Below are 13,711 nucleotides of genomic sequence, written 5' to 3' on the forward strand. Positions count from 1 at the left end.
AAAAGGATTGTGAAAGATCCTTTCCAATGACAATTATTGCATGTGTGTACCCAGCTTAACTCTTTCACTTCCTGACAGTTAAATTGTCTTTATTACCACTGTGTCTCATTAGAGAGATTTCCTCTCGGTTTCTGTACTAGTGAAAATGTTACCCCTGGGATAGGAAAAAAGGAACAATCTTCCAAACAAGCAAACAAAAAAGAGCTAACTGTACTACTGTTATACCTTTCTCTACTACTAGAAAATTCATGCATCATGGGTTTTAGGAGGTTCAACAAATGTAGGAAGGACTCTGGGGGCAAACTCTTTCCCCTTTTTATTTGAGTCTTCATATAACAAGATTGCAAAAAAAGTTAAAATCAGGAAAAAGACAATTTTCTGTTAGTTATACATTCTTTTCTCAAAGCATGTACATATATAATGATACATAATATATTACAGAAAAAAGCCAACATATGTGGCCAATATATATCTACATAAGCAGCAAACAGGGAACTGGATACATATATAAACAAACCACAGTCATTGGTAAGCAGGACAAATATTAACAAATGTAAGCAGGACATATTAAACAAGCCACACAACAGCAAGCAGGACAAAATTTTCTCTTAGCAAGCGGTCATCGGAACAAGTGAACCCATTGAAAGATTTGTGTTCAAAGTAAAATTGTTTCTTATGCTTAGGACAGTGGTCAGCACAGCAAAATATGATAAGGAGAGGGGCAGCCATGGTGGTGCAGCTGCACAAAGGCCCCCAGAGGGGGGGCTTGCAGGCAAGGACTGTTCGAGTTGTTGCAGAACCCCTTTTGGATGAAGACTACATGCCCTTAGAGCCCTGCACACACAGACCTGCAAGTACCTATCAGCTTCAGGTTGGAAACAAGGAAGAATAGAATGAGAAAAAAGAGTGAGGAAGAAAGAAAAGAGAGGGAGAGATAAAGATAGGGATTGGGGTGCATGTTTTTTTTGGGTGGGGGGGAGAAATAAAAAAAAAGGGAGAGAAGCAGGGGGGTAGAAAGAGAGAGGGAGAGAGAGAAGAATGGCAAAAAAGAGAAGATATAGGGAAAGATAGATTGGGGTGTGGTGTTCAAAAGGGGAAGAAGCGAGAAGAAAGGGGGTTAAATGGAGGGGGGTAGGGAGAGAGATGAATGGCAAAAGAAAAGAGGAAAAGAGAAAGGGAAGGGGGGCCACAAGCCAGTTTTGCACAAGGGCTAGCTGTTGCCTATGCCCACAACTGGTAAGGAATCTTACAAATGGTACCACAGACAGCAACAAAAATGGGGTTTAAAAACCTCACTCCCAAAAAAAGTTTTAAGTTATCATTGAGAACTTGTTATGTATAAACGTGAAATTATGTATTCATAACACTTCATTTTTCCGGGCATGAGAAAATAGGGGATGTCTGCCTTAAAGGAATCTAATGTTAGAGATCTACTGCAATGTCTTTTTAACGCAGACAAACATTGGATGTGCTATAGCTATACTTTTTCTCAAAAGTGTCAACAACAATGGTGAATAACAATGAACTTTGGGGCACTTCACCATTTAGAAAACAGACTCTAATTACACCTAAGAAGTGCATTTCCTTCCTCCTAAATAAAACACTCTTTTCTCTTGCTTTTCTACAAAAATGTGCTTCTCTCTATGTCACTGGTTTACATCCTTTTCCTTTAAATCTATCATTTTGGATTTTTGGGGGGAAAATAAGTGAAAATAAGTATTCTTAGAAGTTTTATATATAATATTATATACTGAATAAGTTTATTCAATTTAATATACTACTTAATATACTAAAAGGGAATTTAAAAATCAGTGGTCAACCTTTAGAAAATTACATATCAGATTAATTCTGCATTAAACATGCCAGTATAATCTAAAAATATTATTACTCCAGAAAAGACATATATTGTGTATAGTTCATCCAGGAAGAAAGCATTCATATTTAAAAACGGGGTAGAAAAAAGAAAATAGTAACCACTGAAAAAATGATATAATTTATTAACTGCATAAAATATGTGACACACAAACAAGGGCTCTATTTATAAAACAGGGAATCTAACATTCCCTGAAACATTCTCTGGTGGGAGGCAATTACTCCAAATGAAACACATGGACCTGGAAGATTCTAATGAGGAAATGTTTGAAGGAATGTCTGATTCCCTGGTTTATAAATAGATTTATGAAAATATTCTGAAATCTTAACTTAAAAAAGTGTAAATATTACCTTCAATTATTTAACCATGTTAAAATAAAATTGCTATTTATTTGTTTTATCTAAACATAAATGAAGAATTTTATACATTTTTTTAATTTGAGTGAAAGCAAGGCAACACACCTGCTTTGCATTGGACAAAGTATCATCAACTGAAGGGCAGAATGTGGATTTAAGTGTTTACATATAGGCATGTGAAGTAAAAATAATTTTGCTCTGAAATTACCAATTCTGTTTTCAGCAAAAGTTTGATGAAATTAGCCTTCTGTTTGGACATGTTAAAAATGCCTTTGAGTAAACCTTCCTTTGCTACTTTTGCAGTATTATTTATATTTCTGCTATTGTTTGAAAATATTTATGTAGATAAAATATTTATGCAGTGAAACAAGCACAAACACATAAAGAAGATCAAAAACCTTTTTTTTAACACCCCCACCCCTTTGATCAATTTGATTTTAGTTCACACAAACAGAACATAATTTCCAATGTTGGGGAGGATTTTAAAGTTGAGGTTGTGTCAAAAACCAATTATTCCAAGCCTTAAAAGCGTTTTCACTCTCAAAACAGCAAGTAACTGTGGTACCTTAAATTATCCGGAGATCCTGCTTCAAAAGATTTATAGCTCATCAATTTACAAAGTGATCAGACCCTGGAAATATTTTTCCCATTGTGTGGTAATGTGTGAGGTATGTACAGATAAGGTTGCCTTTATTTATTTACCTATTTTTGTAATTTTTATTTCTATTATAATATAATGATTTGTAAACACTTTTGAATGTTTAATTTTTATTATTAATTTTATCTTGACTTGGCCAATGAAGACGACCAAAGAAGTGCTTTGGCTGCTAAATCTCCCACAATTTCAAAATAACGGTGCTGGCAAATGTAATGGTATGATCCTATTTTGGTTAAAATAGGAAAAATGGAGAGACTAGAACCCTTGTTGAATTGTGCAGATGCCCAGTGCTCCATTAAAGAGATTTCCCCTCATTTACTGTCATGGTGATAACAGTTTCACCAGTCAGGAAGTAAAGGAGAAATCTGCAAGAACAAGAATACAGACAGCAATAAAAAATGAGAAAGGTTCTGGCCTTTGTCTAATCTACTAAAGATTTTTTTATGTCTGTTTGTGTTGCTTCTAGAGAGATCTTGTCGCTTCCTGACTGGTAAAGAAGAATTGAGGGTAAAGCTATGTACACACGTTCAATAATTATTGTTGGAAACCAACGATTAACAACCAATTGTCTGATAATCATTAACAAAAAAGTGCACTACGGCTGGCCAACAACGCCGATGAACAAGGAATGTCGCTGGAAATGAATGACCGTCCCGGTGGATCTGATTGGGCGACGATCGTTCGCTATCTATTGTGTGTATGGTCGTTCAGTAATCGTGAATGGTTCTGTGGTACTCTTTCTCTGCTACACGTCACTTCCTGCATCGTTCAATGATCAAATTTAGTTATTGGTGGATTATATTTGAATGATCATATTGTTACAGCATGTACAGAATCTTGCACTATACGTTCGTTCAAAATAATTATTAATCAGTCATTATTCATTTGTTTCTAACGATAATTATTGCACACGTGTACCTAGCCCTAGTCTCTTGAGGGGAGCTCCAAAAAGAAATGAAACCTGAAAAGGATTCTAAGCCCAAGCTATCTAAAATCAGGAAAAAAATCTTTTGATTCTCTGAATTTCCATTGTAATAGTGCATCAGGCCACACTGTCAAGCACATGTGACAGTTTCAAGGCTTGGGAGAAACTGTATTACACTGGAGGGTGCACTTGCAACTTATTAGCTTTTTTTCATAAGGCTTTATATGACTTTCTAATTGAAAAAAAGTTGCTGAGGTTGCTGAAATGACATAAAAAGTAATAGCTGTAAACAGTTAGAATTTCACTTCAGAAGCCGTGTTGCCACCTCAACACAAAAAAATAATAGATCTACTGGCAGTAGGAACAGATAATAAACTACCTGCTGCTAGATACAGAACATTTTGCAAGGTCAGTATTTATATTGGATATCACCAATGGTGGACTAATCTGACTGTTTAAGAAGTGTTCAGTGAACTGATGAAATATAGTGGTGCAAGTTGTTTTGTTCTTTTCTGGCCATTTTTAATGCTAATAGGCTTTTGTCTAATTTAATCTAGTTTACTGTCAAAATGGTTTAACAAACTTGGCACTGCCATGTGGGAAATCCTTTAAAAAGCATTCTTGGAGAATGTCTGTAGTGTTAAAGAACAATAATACATTCATACTTACATACAGTAGCACACCAATGTACAATTAGCTTAAATTTTACCAAATTGTTAAATTTTTTGACTGGCATATATAAAATGGCCAGTAGTTTGCTGAGATTGTCACTGTTCTCAGTGATGCCAAACAAAAAAGAAGAGGCAGCAGTGCAAAACTGACCAGGAATGGAGAGTAGGAAGGGTTTATCTACAAGATTTTAGACACTGAAGATAACATAGTATTATATATTTGGCCTGCAAAAGTACATTAATGATTTAATGAGCAGGGCTAGGCCCAAATTAACCAGGAACAAAGGCTGTGTACACAAGTAAGACTTGTTGTTGGAAAGGATCTTTCATGATCCATTCCTACGACAAAGACTTTCAAAATAATCATAATCATAATGTAAACACCACCCCATGAAAAACTTTGTAGCAAAAAAAGATTTGTTTAGATATTAGAACACCTAAAACGTACTACTGTTCAATCAACCACAAAAATAAAATGAAAGACAAAAAAATTAGAAATAATAATAATTACAAAAGGCAGAAAATGGGTTGATTGCTCAAAATCTAGCAATGATATTTAAAGCAGACTCTAACTGTTATAATCTCCCTCTCTCTATTCAGCCTCTAGTTAAATGACCTTATGGTTGCTTTGTGTCCACATTTTATAGTTATAGGTAGAAATTAGCAAATTTCTCAAAAATTTGATTCGTCCGGTTCGCCAAATTTTTCGAAAAAATGTATTCACGGCGAATCGTGTTAAAAAATGGCTATTTCCGGGCTGCAGAGAGCCTTCATAGTGGTGTACAACACTGTGCCTTGCAGTAACACGCATCGGGAGTCTGCTGTGGTAGTGAAATATAACTGTGAGTCAGTATGACATGCAGATGACAGGCGTCGCTATTAGAATCACTGCACACTTCACTTATTTGGGCAGTCACGGGGCCAAAACTGACCAAATAACTCAAGTATGAACTCGGCCCTACAGGTCCATGTTAGCGTCAAGAAGAAGCGCACTCCTTTTACAGAACCTGTTCTATTAACTGCTTATACAAGTAGAGCCCCCCCGACAGAGTGGAGAGGGTGTCAGAAGTAAGTTTGTGTTGACGTCACTGATTATTTTGCCCTTCCTCTGATCCATCAGAAAAATAACCCACAAATAACGGATCCTGTCTGTGGAACATATGCCTTCGCTTGGTCAGCATTTGCTCAATAATTCATCAGTTATGCTAATGCCAAAAAAACAGGAGTGGATCTAAAACAGAGATGACACGTGAATGGAATATTTGCATGTCTTCTGTGTTTTGTACCCACTCCTGTTTTTGGCTACCAAATTATAAGCCAATTCTGATGGGACCTAGCGGAGGAAGCGGCGGATGTCTCCCCCAAATCTTGGCTGGGCAGTAGCTGCTGACTGTCCTCTACTAGCTCGTCCTCGCTGTATAGTGGAGCTGAGCCCACAGCATACAATACTTCTGTGGCTGAGGGAACAGCAAAGGACAGAGGCAGGTTGAGGACAGGTGAGGGCACAGGGCCTGCTCCCGGGCCATGCCAACTAAGGGTTGTGTCTGATGAACCCACCAACTGTTGGCTGGGGGTGTCTGATGTCACTTGGGATGAAGGTGATGACCGAGTTAACCAATCAAGAACCGCTGGGTTGCTGGTCAAGACATGACTGCTAGATGACACCGGGAGCTCAGGCCTCTCGCTGTGACTCCTGCTGACATGCCCCCTTACTCTGCTGCGACCTCTGCCTGCGCCAGAAACATTTAGGCCTTTGCCACTCCTCTGTGCATGGCCTGGCACTTCCTAGTCTGACATACTTGTAGCTGAACTAAATAAATTAAAAGCAAAATAAAACACCCCTAAAAGAAACAAACATATTTTTCTTTTTGTACTCAAATACGTCACTAATCGCTTTCACCACATATAACTGCAGAAGTAAACTGAGAATATATTTTTCTTTTTGTACTGAAATAGGCCACTAAACGCTTTCACCACAAATAACTGCAACGGTGAAGTGCGTATATTTTTTTCTTTTTGTACTGAAATAGGCCACTAAACGCTTTCACCACAAATAACTGTAACAGTGAAGTGCATATATTTTTTTCTTTTTGTACTGAAATGCGCCACTAAATGCTTTCACCACATTTAACTGTAGAAGTGAAATGCGAATAAATTTTTCTTTTTCCACAGATATAAGCCACTAAAGGCTTTTCAACATAGCACTTGCACCCCAATAACAAGAACAAATTGCTGGAATGACGGAGCTGTATAATGGCTATTTGGATCCCCAAATAATCTTTCCCTGCACTTGTAAATCGCTTTTCTAGCACTGTCCCTAGCGCCTTCTGACGTCTCTCCCTGCACTAAGATGCTGTGAAATTATTCCTCCCTATCCTTTCCCTGCACTTATAAATCGTTTTTTCAGTTTTTTTTTCACAATGAGGTTTTTCCTATAACTCTCCCTAGCCCCTGCAGACGTCTCTCCCTGCACTCAGAATGCTGTAAAATGTCTGAATCCAAGATGGCTGAGGCTATTTATAGGGCCGTGACATCACAGGACTGGCTGGCTGCTGATTGGCGGCATGCATGACATTATGGGTCATCCCACCTTCCTAGAGTTCCTTGCCCCATGTCCTCATACGTGTAGCCGCCATTTTAGCCACCATTTTAGGAAAAATTGCGATTCGTTACCACGAAGTGCAAGGAAATTTGCAATTGCTCATTTAAAAGAGCGCTCAAAACCCATTTTTTCAAACTTGCCTACCCGTCTTCTTCTGTCTCTTGAAACCACCCCTACTTCCCACCACTACATATCTCCCATCCTTTTGTGTGTGAAATTCCCCCACCTACTCGATTGTAAGCTCTTCGGGGCAGGGTCCTCTCCTCTTGTATCACTGTCTGTATTAGTCTGTCATTTGCAATCCCTATTTAATGTACGGCGCTGCGTAATATGTTGGCGCGATATAAATCCTGTTTATTAATAATAATAATTGTTGCAAATCGATTTTTTTCCTGAAATTCAAGTCGAATTCCACTTCATCAGCTTCGATTCGCTCCTCTCTAGGTATAGGGCTGGCATAACTAAGACCCACTTTTTGCTACCTGCAATTGAAACATACTCCTATAATACATCTTAAAAAAACACATGACCACAGCTTTAAATGTAAAATGGTTACCACAGTAATTTAAAGTTTTTTTTTCAGTAGAATAACCATTTTAATCGTTCAGTTTTTATCTGGAGCAGAAAACATACACTCAATAGTCAGATTGATATATACAAAAAAAGCATGTATATAAAACAAGTACAGTGGCTCAGAGGTAAGCACTCTGGCCTTTGCAGCGCTAGGTCCTAGGTCTCGGCCAGGACACTTACCTGCATGAAGTTTGCAGGTTTTCCCCATGTTTGTGTATGTTTTCTCCCACATCCCAAAAACATGCAGTTAGGTTAATTGGCTTTAGTTTTTATATTGTAAATATAGGTTTTTTTGTGATCTCTATCCCTAATGGTGGGATTTACTCTCCCTAATTTTTATGATCACCAGTTATTTTGTAATTTTATAATCACCAATTACCAGATAGATCCAAAATGTTGAATTGCCATAAAAATAACTGTTAAAACTTCTGATGGGGACACTTGCTCTAATGACAATTGTCTGAGAGTGTTTAAGAAAAATATGCACTTAAATCCTGTTGAGTGTACAGGGCAGGAAGTCCACATTAATTCAACACAGATGGCTTAATGTGTTTTACATTACATTTTCATCTACATCATTTAAAATAGAAAAAAATGGCTTTAACTGTTCCAATACTAATATATAGCTATAGGGTGTTTTTTAAAATACATGTTTTATTTTACCTTTGGCATCACATGGCAATTATTCTCTAAATAAAACATCAAGCTAATTTACTGCAGGTTACTCTAGACATTGCAGAGTTTCCACCAGGACAACAAAAAACTTTAAATAGGCTGCCAAAAATGAATTTTGATTCCTTTCTATTGTAGTTCTTTGTAGGTTTTGAGCTACAATACCTACAGTACACAGACTTAACAATGAATTTACATACCAATGCCCCTGGCACACTTCACCAGCCATTGCTATATCCCTGTCTGTCTACTTTTTGCTGATGGTGTGCACTTTGCTACTATACAAAATAATGGACCGAACTCCCCCCCCCCAAACAAAAAAAAATAATTTGTATTCACTTGCAAATGAACATGAGTGCTATAAACGTTTTTCCAAACATGTAGCTTTATTTTTAGTCTGGACTATCGCTATCAATCTAGTATTGGTAAATGACATCGGTGTGCAATACAGACAATGTGCAAAAAATCTATAATATTTTTTTAGATATTATAATTAAAGGATATGACTATAATTATCTGAAATTTAATTGGCTGATATAAGAATCATTTAAAAACAGCAACTTTTCAAAATGTAAGGGCATAGATCGCTCTGTCTTTTTCCAACTTTTTGTCTATTTCATATCACGGGTCATACACCATGGCAAGACTGAGCACAACAACAAGATATAAGGTAGTTATACTAAATCAACAAGGTCTCTCCCAGGCAAAGATTTTAGGCAGACTGGGGTTTCAAGATGTGCTGTTGAAGCTCCTTTAATGATGCACAAAACACAAGCAATGATGAAGACCATAGAGGGAGTGGTCAGCCAAGAAAGCTTAGTGAGCCAAATGAAAGACACATCTTGCTTACTTCCCTTTAAAACTGGAATATGTCCAGCAGAGTCATCAGATCTGACAGAAACATGTGGAGCCCAGGTACACCCATCTACTGTCTGGACAAGTCTGACCAGCAAAGGGTCTTCATGGAAGAATTGTGGCCAAATGTCATACTGTACCTCTGGCATTGAAACAAGGCCAAGTGACTCATGCATGATTCCAAAAATAATTGGAGTGCAGAAAAATGGAAGCAGGTGGTCTGGAATGATTCACAATATGAAACATTTTTCTGTAAAAGAAGGCAGTTTGTTCACTGAAGGTGTGAGTAGCGGTACAAATATGAGTGCCTGCAGGTAACTGTAAATCATGGTGGAGGTTCCTTGCAAGTTTGGGGCTGCACATCTTCAAATTTAGTTTGGGAATTAGTCAAAATAATGGTGTCCTCAATGCCTACAAATACAAGCACATACCTACTCATCATGCAGTACTATCGGGGAGGCTTCAAATCATTCTGCAGCATGACAATATACAGCCAATGACATTAAAAACTATCTTCTGCTTTAGGATGAAGGAGTCCTGGAAGTAATGGTATGGCCTTCACCATCTCCTGTCCTGTTCTCTGAAGAGACAGACGTATTTGAGGCAACTATCCAGAAAAGAAATGTTAGTTCTGCAATATGTTTGGAATTACCTACCTGTCTAGTTCATTTACAGACTTTGTGCAAGTGTACCTAGAGGAATCGATGGTGTTTTAAAGGGTGGCCACACCAAATATTGATTTGATTTAATTTCTCATCTCTTTATTGAATTTGCATTCATTGATAAAAATAAACTATTAACAAGTCTATTTGTGAAAGCATGTTTTCACACCCACACACAATACCTCTTACAATATACCAACACCTTGTTTTATCATAAGTGGTACCAGTAAGCTTTGGCGCCCATTCGTAGCAGGTTGGTAATTCAGGAGAAAATATTTCATGATGGTTGAACTCATGCAACCACATGTTCAAATTTCTGCCACTAATGTAGATAGCTAGTGGGATGGTCAATGAGCTGCAAAGAAGTTGCACTAATTTGAAAATTAGTCAGTCAACCACTATATAATTAGTTTAATTGTCTCTCTTGTGATCCAGCAAACCTGGAATGAATTTCTTAAAAATCATTGCTTTTATGTGGCAAATGTTTTAAGCTTGCACCAGATCCATTCCATGTTTGCTCGATGGCTCGGGTTCTCCCATGATAGTGTATCTTCACCAGTCTTGGAGAGCTGTAATAAAACAGGCCCATAGTATGCAATAACTAAGAACATAATACATTGCATAGAAACCAGTATCTTTTGTTGTTACTATACAATGCAGAGTAATTGCTACAATGCACTGCTGCACCTATTTCTGACTTTCTGTGCATTCCCACATTAACTGTAATGGATAGGTTGTAACAATAAACTGCAACTCAGGTTGCTGTGTGTTGTCATTCATTATACCACCTGTGTTGCTGTCCTACAGACAAAAATGAAAGCACATTCCTCTGGTGTGAAGGAGATCTATGTCAAAACCCCATATACACTCTGGGCTCAGGATCAATTAGACTGCAAATCACACAGATATCATTTAAAAGTCTAAAACAGGTACCACTCTTGCACTTCTTTAGCATTGCTACATTATATTTGTTTTGGGCCAGGTGTACATTCATCCTTATAGTAATAATGTAATTTGGCCCAAATGCTTTCATCATTACCAGATCACAAATCTATCTAATCTATCTATCTATCTATCTATCTATCTATCTATCTATCTATCTATCTATCTATCTATCTATCTATCTATCTATCTATCTATCTCTATCTATCTATCTATCTATCTATCTATCTATCTATCTATCTATCTATCTATCTATCTATCATCGTGAAAAACCAGTATGAAAGGATGTGCATTCAGCCATGTTGATTTTATAGTTTTTACTCAGCAGTGCTGTTAAAGGTGCAATGACAACCATTCTGACAGGAAATAATTTATAGTACAGTAACTTGTTCCATTGTCTGCTCCTTTGCTGCTCAACTTCATTATTACCACAACAAAGGCCAGAGCAATCCTACTTCCCATTTTTCTCCTTGAAGGCATGCCTGCTGAAAACTCTCTTGAATTTCACTTTGATACTTTGACACCTTTCTCTTCCCCTAGACAGAATAAATTACCCAAGCACAAATAAACTTTGTTTTTCCCTTCTTCTCATCCAAAGAGGTTGTGATGATCTGCCGAAGAAGCTTACATCCTCAGGAACACTGTTTATCAGACTCATTTGCAAATCCGGCAGGAAATCAGAGGAATACAAAGTTATATATATATATATATATATATATATATATATATATATATATATATATATTAGAGAGAAAGACACAAAATATACAAGAAAAACATGTTTGTTGAGACTTTAATATTTGGTAAACCTTTTACTGGAAAACAAGTATAGTGCTACCATGTAACACATATATTTATGTTTGTATATAAATATCAAATGAACATTGTGCAGTCACCAATGGAGCTTGTAAAAGGGAGCAAAGAAAAACTGACATTATACAATACATTGGTCTGTAGTTTAATTAGCATACAATAATGTTTTAAATTAAAAACAAACATTACTGTTAAAATGGAACTTTTACAAATGCTTTATCAGGCAGGTAATTATTGCAGAAAGGTACCAGTGATGCCCTCCTGCAGTAATGTGTCTTATCAGCTTGATCACTCCAGGTCTCCGGCGACAAAGCTGAGCTGGACATGAACATGAACAGTAGTCAGGGACAATCTAAAGTCAGAGCAGGCAGAGTTCTTGTCAGTAATCAGACCGAGTCACTGTGGGTAATAAGTCTGAGCTGGTAACAAGACAACAGAGATTTAACACGGTAATCCAATACAAAAATGCACCCAAGGACACTGTAACGCAGAGGCTATAATGAGCAAGGATGCTAATGACAAAGCCTCATTAAATGGGCAGACTGCCCAATCACATTGCGCCACCAGGCGCTATTGGATAGGATGAATAATTGACTAACGAATCCCCTACGGCGATTTGGTCGCAATACATTCAAGTTAAACATGCCCCGTCTGCCCCTGGGGGTACAAAAGGTGCGCATAGTAGCGTATGCGCCTCTTACAGCGGGGCCTCTTGATCGTGCTGTGCTGCGCACGTCCGCAGGAATGTTGAGGATGCTGCTTGGCCGAACAGTAGGCCAGAATGGATCCCCCCTCTAGAGTGGGGAGATTAGCTGCTAGTAGAGAAGCGTCGGCCTTAGACACGCTGCCTGCTGCTGCAGCTTCCCCTACACTGCCCGCGATCCCTGGGGTCGCCAAAGAACGACACAGGATTGCTGGCGGGGTAAGAACCTAACACTACCCCCCCTTGAGGAGGGGCTTCAGGACCCTCATGTCGGGGTTTTTCCGGGTGATCCTGGTGAAACTCCGACACAAGTTCCTCCGCATGTATGCCGTAGGCCGGCACCCAGCACCTCTCTTCTGGTCCATACCCTTTCCAATCAATAAGGTACCGCAGGGAGTTACACACATTATGAGAGTCCAGGATTATCTCTACTTCGTATTCTGGTGCTCCCTGCACCTCAATCGGCAGAGGGGGATCTAAAAGGGAAGCAGAATCAGTAGCAGATTTTATTAAGGAAACTTGTCAAGGAATTGGGAAGCCAAATTCTATAAGTTACTCTATTTCTTTTTTCTGAGAAACGGACCAATAAACTTAGGTCCTAACTTGGTTGAGGGTTGGTGGAGAGGAATATTATGGGTAGACACCCAAACCAGATCACTCAGGGGATCTATGGTGATCCGCAAACCTCTTCTGCTGGCTACTGCTTCTCTGAGATTATGTTGGACCTGGTTCCAAACAGATCGGAAAAAATCTACCAAACCATTAAGGGCTGGAAGATCAGAGGGTGGAGAGAAAACCTTGAGACTCCGACCCCCAATGCACATGAATGGGGAGATCCTAATGGAGGAATGCTCTGCATTAATATACGCCACCTCCGCAAAGCTCTGGAGATATTGCTCCAGCGACTGGTTGGTCTGTTTGGTCTGGCTATTCGTCTCGGGGTGGAACCCTGATGAAAAGGAGAGCTCGATCCCCAGATGGGCACAAAGTTCCCTCCAGAACCATGACACCAACTGGACCCCCCGGTCCAAACTAATATTCTCAGGAGCCCCATGAAGATGAAATATATGGACACCAAATAAGTTGGCCAATTCTTTGGCTGAGGGCAACTTGGATAGTGGTACGAAATGGGCTTGTTCACTAAAGCGATCTACCATCACCCAGATTATTGAAAACCCCACTGAGCGTGGAAGGTTCGTGATAAAGTCTATGGATATGTGGGTCAATGGAGCCAAAGGAATGGGCAGGGGAAGCAGAGTGTCGGAGCAGAATAGGGAGGGAGGGAGCGGAACAGGACGATATACGCCGGGCACAAATTAGACCAGAGCAAAAACAGGATTCAACATCTACTGACGTGGGGCCACCAAACATGCCGTCTTAATAATTCAAGAATTTTTTAATTCCTG

At 38.7% G+C, this 13,711-nt stretch overlaps 1 protein-coding gene across 1 annotated transcript in view; it reads right to left on the reverse strand.

Annotated features, from left to right (window-relative positions):
* LOC140329843 (T-box transcription factor T-like) overlaps nucleotides 1–13,462 on the reverse strand; it is a 44,317-nt gene extending 30,855 nt beyond the window's left edge. The window contains exons 1-2 of the mRNA XM_072410235.1: nucleotides 12,991–13,462; nucleotides 12,538–12,781 (exon numbers count right to left, since the gene is read on the reverse strand). Coding sequence (XP_072266336.1) covers nucleotides 12,538–12,781; nucleotides 12,991–13,462 — 716 coding nt within the window. The remainder of the gene's footprint in view (nucleotides 1–12,537; nucleotides 12,782–12,990) is intronic.
* Nucleotides 13,463–13,711: the final 249 nt, after the last annotated feature.

Source organism: Pyxicephalus adspersus, chromosome 4 (genome assembly GCF_032062135.1).
Source record: "Pyxicephalus adspersus chromosome 4, UCB_Pads_2.0, whole genome shotgun sequence".
In the NCBI taxonomy this organism is placed as follows: Eukaryota; Metazoa; Chordata; class Amphibia; order Anura; family Pyxicephalidae; genus Pyxicephalus; species Pyxicephalus adspersus.